At 40.8% G+C, this 12,282-nt stretch overlaps 1 protein-coding gene across 8 annotated transcripts in view; it reads left to right on the forward strand.

Moving 5' to 3' along the window:
• The window catches only part of BTBD7 (BTB domain containing 7), an 83,959-nt gene that overhangs the window by 65,504 nt on the left and 6,173 nt on the right, over positions 1 to 12,282 (forward strand). For 6 of the 8 annotated variants that reach the window (XM_059687378.1, XM_059687361.1, XM_059687315.1 and 3 more), the window contains 4 exons: positions 1,419 to 1,562; positions 3,784 to 3,973; positions 8,847 to 9,025; positions 11,404 to 11,853. In XM_059687378.1, the coding sequence (XP_059543361.1) occupies positions 1,419 to 1,562; positions 3,784 to 3,973; positions 8,847 to 9,025; positions 11,404 to 11,853 (963 nt within the window). The remainder of the gene's footprint in view (positions 1 to 1,418; positions 1,563 to 3,783; positions 3,974 to 8,846; positions 9,026 to 11,403; positions 11,854 to 12,282) is intronic. The other 2 variants (XM_059687350.1, XM_059687369.1) reach the window with 2 other exon arrangements.

Below are 12,282 nucleotides of genomic sequence, written 5' to 3' on the forward strand. Positions count from 1 at the left end.
ACAAATATTTATGGAATCTCTGATTAGAAAAATGTGCAGTCTCATTAGTAATCACATACCCCAAAGAAAGCAAAATAAAACAGTAAGTTACCATTTTTTCACCTATTAGGTCAGTGATTTTTGAAATAATATTACTATCCCATAGGAGAAGTATAGCTGGTACATTGATAACATTGTCATTAAATACTTGGAATTAGTCTAAATATCTAAGAACAGGGAAAATAAGTAAATGATAGTACAACTACGCAACAGAATAGTTTGATGTCCTGAACAGTGGTTATAATTACTAATAGCGCATCATGAAAAAGGCTGATAATGGAATATAATTTTTGAAAGAAGGATATAAAATGTGTATTTTATGTATTCTAGAATGCAGTTACGTTAAAATTTATTTGAAAAAAGGAAATATAGCAACATTATTATAGTTGTAATAGGTTAGAGTTAGGAGTTTTTTCTCTAAATACCACCTACTGCTAATTTTATTAGTTAAAAATAATTTTAACTAATGCAGCAATTAGACATTTATTAATGTTTAACAAGAATAAGATTGGAGAAACAGTGTTTGGTTTTGTTTAAAATCCAAGACTCAAGCCAATTTGAACCCTGAATTTAACTTAGAAAAATATTTTAGAACTTTGGTTTAGTAGACTGAGAAAAAATATATTGATACTCTTAATTCCATGGCTATCACATAAGTCCCCACCCAGGAAAAGTTTGCTAATAATAGCTGTCAACCAGAAGTTCTAAGCACTGTACCAAACCCATTTTATCCTCACAGCCACTGTGTGTGCTGTGGGTACTTGTTTTATATTCTCCTAGCATAGATGAGGAAACAACAGGGCTACCACAGTTAGTTGTGTAGTGTCCCAGCTCCAGGGCCATCTAGGAGCCCTTACAGTGAGGCCCAGGTAAAAGGAGATGTCATGGTCACAAGGTTGTTAAATGGGGAGTTAAGGTTTGAGCCAAGTCTGCCCTCCCCTAGAGTCACTGCCCCTAAGCACCATGTACAAACTGCCTCTGTCCTTGTACTGTAGACACTAGCTCTCTAGTTCTTGATTTGTCTTGGGGGGAGGGAACTAAGTTGGGGATGGAATCAGTTCCTAGATGAGCAAGGAAAAAATAATAATTGGTTTCATTAAGAATTTTGAAAGTTCAACTCGTTAAATTTTTTAATTAATATAGCTCTTGTTTTAAAAACCTCATTCCTCTGTTTAGAGAAAAAGTGGGAAATTATACTACCTTTTATTTCCAAGTCCTTTAAATATTATTAAACATTTGAAGTATTTTTAAATTTTACATATATTCCTAAATTTTTATACAAATGGTAGTTTGAACATTTTGATTTGTAGGTACAATTATTTTTATGTTAGTATTGTAGTGCTACACAAATACCTTTATAAAAAATAATTTTTTTCAAGATGAAAAGAGGCTTGATTAGTACTCCTCCATCAGATATGCTTCCTACATCAGAAGGTGGAAAGTCAAATGCCTGGTTACGGCAAAAAAATGCTGGAATATATGTTCGTCCTCGACTCTTCTCTCCCTATGTGGAGGAAGCAAAGGTAATGAAAAAGATTTTCAGAAATTAGATCACTGTATTATAAACTGTAAGCACAAAGTATTTATTGTGGCATTATTTAAATATTTGGAAATGGCCTATATGTCCAATAATCAGAAAGTAAACATAAATTCTAGTTTGACTGCTCAGTAGAATACTTTTCTGAAATGTTTAATTATCAAGCATATTTTTATAATTTAGGTCATGTTAAATTGCATTTTACATTTTTCTCATTTTAGTTTTCTTGTAAAATGTTAACTTGAAAGGTTTTTATTTTTTTATTGAAATGGTTGTCAATATTTTGTGATCTTCAGCATGGGAAAATGTCCTGCAAGAAGATTGCACACATTGTGTCTTCCTTCATAAAGTAAAGAATTGCCATCATTTCTTGTAACACATTTCTGTAACACATTCCAGCTGACTGCTGGAATTTGTGTTTAGTTTATAATAAGAGCACATATTAAGAAAACATATCAGGTCTATTAAGCAAATAGTTGGCATTATGACTGTTATAACAATTCTTCTAGAAAATATGGTAATGTGAAAATGAAATACTGTAATTTTTATTAGATGTATTCAGCCAGAGGAAGTTTGGAGTGGCCTTTTGAGAAACAGCCAGTCTTTGAAAGTCAGAAATCACCATTAAGCTTTATGAAATAAAGTAAGAGGCAAAACAGTGTGTGTTTGGATATAGAATTACTTACCTTGTTCTTATTATCTGAGTTCCTAGTTTAAGATACATGAAAGGATTTGTGAGTTTATTTTGTTGCTTAGGTTAATAATCTGCCTCTTACCGACTGATGGACATTTCAGATAATTCTAAAATAGAGAGAAAAAGCAGAATGGTTGTGCCTGGTCTTTTTAAAATAAATTCAGTACTCAGATTCACTGAAGCAACTGAGGCCTTTACAAAAGGTTGAGTCTGGGGATAAATGGTCTGTAATAAACTAGACCTACCCTCCATTCTGCTTTGTCTCAAAAAGTAAGCTCATCACTAGTCTTCCTGGAACTTTCGTTTCTCGATGGCTGTACCCATACATAAGTAGATAATTGCCCCAATAAAAGTAGAAAATGTTTATATTTATATCATTTTGATCGGTTTAGTGAAATAGATTAATCTGAAACTGATTTTTAACAACTGAGTTTATTTATAGACCTATTCCATTTATTTTTTAAATATATTTTCATTGATTTCAGAGAGGAAGGAAGAGGAAGAGAGAGATAAAAACATCAATGATGAGAGAGAATCATTGATCGGCTGCCTCCTGCACGCCCCCCTACTGGGAATCGAGCCCGCAACCCCGGCATGTGCCTTTGACCGGAATCGAACCTGGGACCCTTCAGTCCGCAGGCTGATGCTCTATCCACAGAGCCAAACCAGCTAGGGCTAGACCTATTCAATTAATATCAGTTCTTAATATTTTGTCTTTTGAGCACTTTTTAAAAATTGATTTTTAGAGAGAAAGGAAGGGAAAGGGAGAAAAAAACATTGATGTGAGAGCGGAACATTGATCAGCTGCCTCCTGCACTCCCCTATGGGGGATTAAACCCGAAACCCAGGCATGTGCCCTGACCGGGAATCAGCAACCTTTTTGGTGCACGGGACAACGCCCAGCCAATTGAGCCAATGAGCCAGGGCTTTTTTTTTTTTTTTATCTGATGTTTAGCCCATGTATACATGTTTTCTTTTCCTTTTTTTTAAAAAAATATATTTTATTGATTTTTTACAGAGAGAAGGGGAGAGGGATAGAGAGTTAGAAACATGGATGGGAGAGAAACATCAATCAGCTGCCTCTTGCACGCCCCCTACTGGGGAGGTACATGCCCTTGACTGGAATTGAACCTGGGATCCTTGAGTCCGCAGGCTGATGCTCTATCTGCTGAGCCAAACCGGTTAGGGCGACATGTTTTCTTTATAGTAACTTTATGTGTAATTTACTTCTGATTAATTTTATATCCTTCCTGTAAATTTTAAATACTTCAATTGAAAGGAAACTTTTCAGAAGTGGTTTTTTTTTTTTTTTTCCAAAGATACTCCAAAAGATCATTTAAAAATTAAAGCGGTAGGGGTACTTTCTCCTTTCACCACTAATTATAAACTTCATACACTGGAAATAATGAAGTAATTCCCTTTTTATATGATGAAAGTAATAATATATTTCCAAATGTGATTTAACAGAGATGAAGGGTTTACTAATTCTATTAATACTGAATTGTTCTTTCAGTCAGTGCTAGATGAGATGATGGTGGAACAAACAGATCTTGTGCGTTTACGAATGGTTAGAATGTCCAATGTGCCAGACACACTTTACATGGTCAATAATGCCGTACCACAGTGCTGTCACATGATCAGCCACCAGCAGATCAGCAGTAACCAATCAAGCCCTCCTTCGGTGGTAGCCAATGAGATTCCAGGTAAGGCCGTAATGTGTTTTAGGCATTTATACTTAAACTAGAGGCCCAGTGCACAAAATTTGTGCACTGGTAGGGTCCCTAGTGGCTGCTGGCCAGATACTCCCTCCCTTCCCGTGGCCGGCCCCGCCCCCTGGTTGAACTCCCAGACAACCTCCCAGTTGAGGGGACAATTTGCATACTATCCTTTTATTATATAGGATAATCTGATCTTTTTGTAATCCTTTTACATGTGGTAATTCTCTCCCGATCCAATACCCAGTATGCATTGTTCTCTTCAAAGTAGAAATGCTGCCCTGGCTGGTTTGACTCAGCGGTTAGAGCAGCAGCCCTCAGACCCAAAGGTTGCAAGTTCAATTCCCAGCCAAGGGCACGTACCTCGGTTGCAGGTTCATCCCCAGCTCCTGTCCAGGCACCTGTAGGAGGCAGCCAACCACTCAATGTGTCTCTCCCATGTCAGTGTCTGTCTGTCTGTCTGTCTGTCTGTCTGTCTGTCTCTCTCTCTCTCTCTCTCTCTCTCTCGCTCGCTCTCTCCCTCCCCCCTTTCCTCTTTCCCTTGTCTCTAAAAAAATCAATGGAAAAAATATCCTCGGGTGAGGGTTTAAAAAAAGAAAGAATACATACTTATAAGCTAAGTTTTTTGTTTTGAATTTTATTTTATAGTAATAGGTATATACAGTTTTCAGTTTCACCCAGGGTTTCTCAACCTTGGTCCTCTTGACAGTTAGGGCAGGATAATTCTTTGTTGTGGGGCTGTCCTGTGCATTGTGGGGTGTTCGGCAGCATCCCTACCCTGGGCTCACTAGATGCCAGTAGCACACATGTACACACATCCCTTTGTAAGCCTTAGGAAACATTTTTCTGTTTCTAGATATTGCCAAATGCACACTGGGGGGCAAGACCACCTATTCCTGAGACCACTGATTTACAGGAATTTAGATAGTTCATCACCATAGGGTATTTCTCACATTATAAGCCCCATTAGGGATAGCATTATAAACTTGTATCTTTGAGTCTGCTTATGTCTCCCAAAAATGTGATCACCATTGGTTTACTGAAGATCCAGTTTCCCAAGATCTGGTCTGTGAATTTTATTGTAGTGTAGGCTTACCTCATACAACTCCGAGGAAAGTGGCCATAGGTAGAGGTGTAACTGTCAATGTCCAAAAACTTCTGAACATCAGTTAATGTTTATTTTAACCAAAGGGCCCTAATGTCATTTTCTAATATAAGGAAATCAACAGTGAAGATGGGGTAAGGAATTTATAACTCTTGACAATTACTATTGCAAGATTTATTAAAAACCATCAAACTATAGCATTATTGGAAATGGCACCATTTGTTTTCTGTTTGCAAATGTCAGTTTCAATTAAGGATAAATAAAAGACATAATACAACTTTCTTTTTAATGGTTGTATTGATTGATTGTTTGTTTTAGAGAAAGGGAGAGGGATAGAGACATCATTAATCAGCTGTTTCCTGCACACCTCTTATTGGGAGTCAAACCTGAAACTGGGCTTGTGTCCTGACCAGGAACCAGGAATCGAACTGTGACCTCTGGGTTCCTTGGTTGACACTCAACCACTGAGCCACATCAGCCTGGCCATAATGACAACAATATGTGTGTGTGTGTGTGTGTGTTATTGATTTCAGAGAGGAAGGGAGAGAGAGAGAGAGAGAGAGAGAGAGAGAGAGAGAGAGAGAGAGAGAGAGAGAGAGAGAACAAAAAATGATGAAAGAGAATCATTGATCGGGTGCCTCCTGCACCCCCTATTGGAAACCATATAATAAATATAATCCCTTGACCGGAATCGAACCCAGGCCCCTTCAGTTCACAGGCTGCTCTATCCACTCAGCCAAACCAGCTAGGGCCATAGTGACAACTTGTAATTGAACCACATCTGATCTGTGGTTACCTTTTCAGTTTTGTCCACTACATGTTTATTTAAAGCAGTGGTTCTCAACCTTCTGGCCCTTTAAATGCAGTTCCTCATGTTGTGACCCAACCATAAAATTATTTTCGTTGCTACTTCATAACTGTAATGTTGCTACTGTTATGAATCGTCATGTAAATATCTGACATGCAGGATGGTCTTAGGTGACCCCTGTGAAAGGGTCGTTCCACCGCCAAGGGGTCACAACCCACAGGTTGAGAAACGCTGATTTAAAGTATACATTGGATTACAGTATGAAGAGAAATATTTCTGTAGCTGATTTGTGCAGATTTTGAAACTTTCGTAACTTTTATCAACTTGAGTTAATACTTGATTGAACATAACAACATAATTTAATCTTAGAACTGAATCTCAAAAGCCCAAACGTATTCACAATTAAATATGCTCAGAAAAATAAGACTTGTCTTTTGTTTAACTATTTTCTGTTGTTTAACCCTATTCTGGTGTTATCCTGATTCTAACTTGCTCACCATACTCTAATGCAATGGTTCTCATTCTGTGGGTCTCGGCCCCTTTGGGGTTCGAACAACCCTTTCACAGGGATTTGATACAATTCAAATCCCTTATTGTGACATGCAGGATGATACATTTCACAGGGGTCGCCTAATACATCCTGCATATCAGATATTTACATTACGATTCATAATAGTAGCAACATTACAGTTATGAAGTAGCAACGAAAATAATTTTATGGTTTGGGGTCACCACAACATGAGGAACTGTATTAAAGGGTCGCGGCATTAGGAAGTTGAGAACCACTGCTCTAATGAAAGGCTCTCTAGCTTATTGGCTCTTCTCCTGGCCCTGCCACTTCGTTTATATCACTTTGGATACACTATCTGCTTCCCTACACATTAATTTCCTTATCTGCAAAATGGGGTTATCTCCTTCTAGGATTATTGTGAACACATAAGCAAGTACCACGAGTAATATGCTTAGGGGTTTCCCTGGCACAAAGCAGGAACTTTAAATAATAGTCAGTTTGGCTCATAATGTCTATGGACCTCGTTTCCTCTGCTGCAGTCTTATTCCATGTTCCTAACCCGTGTTCCTGCCTCTAACCTCACTCACTCCCCTTCTGGACTTTATACCAGGGCTCGGCAAAGTTTTTCTCTGAAATGCCAGATGGTAAATATTATAGGCTTGTGGGTTATGCAGTTTCTGTCACAGCTACTCAACTCTGTTCAACTCTGCTGTTGTAGGCCAAAAGCAGCCATAATACCTAAACAGATGGGTGTGGCTGTGTGCCAGTAAAACTTCATTTACAAAAAAGCCAACAAGCTTGATCTAGCCTACAGGCCCTAGTTTGCCAACTCCTGCTTGACACTACTCTCAGAGTGCACTTACCTCATTACAGATCTGATCTTGTCATTCTCCTACACAAGATACAATTCAGATCCCTTATTGTGACATGCAGGGTCATTCATGATCTGCCCCACCCATCTTTTTAGCCCTCCTTAATGCTCTTCTTGCCTGCACTTTGGAATCCTGAGTTCTAGCCATGCCAACTCCTTGGGCCGCACTGTCTCTCATTTGCATGTCCTTCTGCTCGGAAAGCCTTCACTCCATATTCTTTGCCTGCCTGGTTTTCTCTCATTCTTCATGACTACACTCAGGGGTCACCTTGTCTAGGCAGCCTTTCCTGCCTGCCTCCAGTCCAGGTTGAGGGTCCCTTCCTTCAAATCCCTTCAGTATCCTTTGCATAGTTCTCTCCATGACCATTTGTGGCCCTGTACTCTACTGGTTTACTTGGTTTACTTCACTAAAATCAGAGTTCTTTGAGGACAGGGAACACGTCTTTGTTCTGTGCACCCTAATACTTGAGCCCAATCCCTAGTGCATAGTCAGAACTCAAGAGCTATATGAAGCCCTAACTGGTTTGGCTCTGTGGATAGAGTGTCGGCCTTTGGACTAAAAGGTCCCAGGTTCGATTCCGGTCAAGGGTATGTACCTTGGTTGCGGGCACATCCCCAGTGGGAGGTGTGCAGGAGGCAGCTGATCGATGTTTGTCTCCCATCAATGTTTCTAACTTTCTATTCCTCTCCCTTCCTCTCTGTAAAAAATCAATAAGATATATATTTTTTTAAAAAAAGAGTTATATGAATAAAAGTAAATACGTTTTTAAAACAGGAAATAGCCCTGGCCTGTGTTGCTCAGTGGTTGGAGCATTGACCACCCCTCTCCCCCGCCAAGGGTCTTGGGTTCGATTCCCGGTCAAGAGTATACACCTGGGTTGCTGGTTTGATCCCCAGCCCCCATCAGGATGCGTGCATGAAGCAGCCAATCGATGTCTCTCTCACATCGATGTTTCTCTCTCTCCCTCTCTTCGTCTTTCCCTCTCCCTCTCTTTCCTCCCTCTGTCCCTTCCATTCTCTAAAACTGTTGGGGGAGATCCTCAAGTGAGGATTAACCAAAAAAAAAAAAACTTAGGAAATATCCTGATATTTAAAGAGAATTTCAAGTAAAATTGTATTAGGCTGTGAACTAATATAGCTCAGATGCTATTTGGTATTATCAAGAGCTTTTGGGCACAGTGAAATTGTAAAACCATAAAAAATAATTAGAAGTAGGCCTGTATGGGTAACTCAGTTGGCTAGAGTGTTGTTCCCGTACGCCAAAGTTGTGGGTTCATTTTCCAGTCAGGGCACATACAGGTATCAATCACTGAATGCATAAGTAAGTGGAACAACAAATCGATGTTTCTCTCTCTCTCCTCTTTTCTCCCTCACTCCCTCTCTAAAATCAATAAATAAACTTTTAAAAATTCAAAATGTATACAGTACGAAGTTGCCAGAAAATTAAAATATTATCAAAAATGTATAAGAAGATTCTGATACAAAACATGTTTTTTTTCCTTGTGCCAATGGGTGGTCTTTTGTGTAGCTCAGGCATTTGTCTACTAATGGTTTTCCTTCTTTCAGTTCCTCGTCTCCTCATTTTGAAAGACATGGTCAGACGTCTGCAGGAGCTCCGACACACCGAGCAGGTGCAGAGAGCCTACGCGCTGAACTGTGGGGAAGGTGCCACGGTCAGCTATGAAATCCAGATCCGGGTCCTGAGAGAGTTCGGTCTTGCCGATGCTGCTGCAGAGCTCTTGCAGGTGGGGGCTCATTACGCTGTGTCAGATATAAGGAGCTGGGTCGTTCCTTATTCGGCCTATTGCAGAGGTGGCAGGAGCTCTCACAGGCGAGTCTTCGTCCTGACCGGTGCTTTTCACTTCCTCCAGTGTGTTAGCTAACCTTGAGAGGCAGTGTGGAAGCCTGCACGGAGCACAGGCTCTGGAGTGAGAACTGGGTCAGATCATGGTTCTGCTGCTTACCTACCAGTTAATTGGAGCAGTTACTTAACCACTCTGAGTATCCGTTTCCTTGTGTCATGTGGATTGTTGTGAGGATAAGAGGTGCATTATTATAAAGCAACTTGTCTCATAGGCAGTAAACATATAAATGGTGACTGCCAAAAGTTTGTGGTGCATATGTCCAACAGAAATGAAAGACCAAGTAGCAGATTCTGGCCCTTCACTGCTCTCCCTCCCCAGTTTGGTCACTAGACTCAGGTTTTGACCACTCTCATACTTAGAGTTCTCTCAGATGCCGGTTTTCCCTCTCCTCCCCCTTATTATAAGAAATGTTTTTATGATGGTTCACACCTATAAGCACTGGAATCAAGAAATGAGTTGTTTAACTAGCAGAAAAAACTCTTCCCCTCGCCCCCTGCATCCTTACCCACAGGGGATACATTCCATCTGTGGATGCCTAAAACCGCAGATAGAACCAAGCAAACCCTACATATACTATGTTTTTTCCTATACGTTTACATTGCTATGATAAAGTTAGGCACAGTAAGAGTTTAAAACAATAACTAATAATAAAATAGAACAATTATAACTATATACAATACTGTAATATAAGTTATGTGAATTGCTTTCTCTCAAAATATCTTCTTGTACGTACAGCGTGGAGACACTGGACAAAAGGATGATTCACATCCCAGGCAGGGCCGGGGGAGGGAGGGAGATAATGCAAGATTCTATCATTCCACTCAGGATGGCTCACAACTTAAAACTTACATGTCAGTTGTTTCTGGAATTTTCTTTGTAATCTTTTTGGACCTTGGTTTACTAAGGATAACTGAAACTGGAAAGTGAAACCTGAAAAGGGGAAACTACTGTAGTCTGCTTAGGGCCACTGAGTCAGAACTTAAAATAAGACTTAATTTCATCTGATCAAGTGAATTGTTTTCTTGCCCTAGACTTCAAACACCTTTACCCTGAGTCTTCAGAAGGGAACCCGGTATGGTGTTCTTAGGCAAGATAACAGGTCATTTATAAATTCTTGATTTTCATTATTTATTATGGTTTCCATCCCCCACAAAGAGAGTCTTAATTTATATTCATTTCTCTTTCCTTTGCCATTCTAAATCATACCTTAATTTTATATCTTAAATAACATAAAAGTTTTATAATTTAAGTATTCCCTTATAATGTTTATCAAAACATTATCCCTGTATAATAAGGAGTAGTATTTTGTAGTTTTTATTTCAGCCCGAGAGTGCACATGCATTGTCAGAAAGTTCTAGCAGGATCCTCACCTTGGTCATTTTATTTTTTTAGTAAAGACATATTTGAATTAGGGTTTATTTCCTCTTGTTTTTTATTATTATTATTGTTATCACACTAGAGGCCTGGTGCACGAAATTTGTGCACTGCAGGGGTGAGGTCCCTCAGCCCGGCCTGCGGGAAGTGGGCCTAAGCTGGCAGTCAGACATCCCTTTCACAGTTTGGGAGCCCTTGCTCCTTACCACCCGCTGTTCGCTGCTCCTTACCGCTCAGCTCACTGCTCCTTAGCACTGCCACGGAGGCAGGAGAGGCTTCCACCACCACCACTGTGCTCACCACAGTGCTCCCCCTGTGGGAGTGCTCTGACCACCAGGGGGCAGCTCCTGCATTGAGCATCTGCCCCCTGGTGGTCAGTGCGCATCATAGTGACTGGTTGTTCGGGTTGTTCTGCTGTAACGGTCGCTTAGGCTTTTATTATAGAGACCCGATGCACGAAGATTCATGCAAGAATAGGCCTGCCTTCCCCTGGCTGCTGGCACCAGTTTCCCTCCGGCACCCAGGACCTGGGCTGCCGAGCGATCATGATGCAGCTCCTTGAGCCGGTTGTGATGCCCAGCTAATTTGCATATTACCTGTTTGTATAGAGAGAGATAATCTTTCATGAGATTACTGACCTGCTTACTGGAATAATCGGTGAAGCAGCTCTTTTTGATGGCTGTGTGTGTGCTAGGCTACGGAGGCTGCACTCTCTCCTTTGTACTCAGGTGATTATTTCCTGGAAGCCTGTGGCCTAGAAAAACATGATACGCCTCTTACTCTGCTGAATGCGGTTTTCTTAGGTCCTCACTTCAGCCTCTCAGCCTGTGAATGTTCATCTATGAAGTCTGCTAATCTCTTTTTTTCTCTTTAATCTTTCTTAGAATCCTCACAAGTTCTTTCCTGATGAACGTTTTGGGGATGAAAGTCCGCTCTTGACACTGAGACAGTCTGGGAGATGTCGTGTTAACAGCACCCCCACTGCAGAAACCATGTTTACAGATCTAGACTCTTTTGTGGCCTTCCATCCACCTTTGCCCCCTCCACCACCTCCATACCATCCCCCAGCTACTCCCATCCATAACCAACTCAAAGCAGGCTGGAAGCCAAGAACTCCCAGTCAGCATCCTTCACGTTCATTCTCTTATCCCTGTAATCATTCACTGTTTCACTCCAGAACGGCTCCTAAAGCCGGCCCCCCTCCAGTCTATCTGCCAGGTGTTAAAGCCCCAGCACCTGATTGTACCAACACCGCAGGACTGGGGAGACAGACAGTAGCCGCAGCCGCCGCCGCCGCTACCACCTCCGCAGCAATAGTATCTGAGAAACAAGTGGTAAGTGAACACCCCAGGAACTTACCTAAAAAATAAAAGTTTCTGGACTATTAGAAGCAAGTCCCTCTTAAGAGCCCTACTGGAATTCAGCAGTGCCCAGAAGTGTTACTGACAAGCTGAAAGCATAGACTTGAGTGGTATGAAAAAGAGAGTGTGGGGGAGTGAGAAAGGACAGAGAGGAGAGGCTGGTAGGTATAGTCGAGTGCCTGCCTTATCTTTCTTTTCCTTTGGGAAGGGGTGGGGTTGTTGGGCAACATAAATGGCTATGTTTTGCCAGTTTCATAGTGCTCTATTCAAGCACATGTCTAGAGTCTGTCCCTAACTTGTATTCTGTAGAATCAGCTATTCTACCAAATGCCTTGAGGGGGCAGGGAGCATCCCATCGGGAAAAGTGTAGCAGACTTCCCATTAAGGAAAGCAGTCCTGTGC

The sequence above is a fragment of the Myotis daubentonii genome, chromosome 1 (genome assembly GCF_963259705.1).
Source record: "Myotis daubentonii chromosome 1, mMyoDau2.1, whole genome shotgun sequence".
Lineage (NCBI taxonomy): Eukaryota > Metazoa > Chordata > Mammalia > Chiroptera > Vespertilionidae > Myotis > Myotis daubentonii.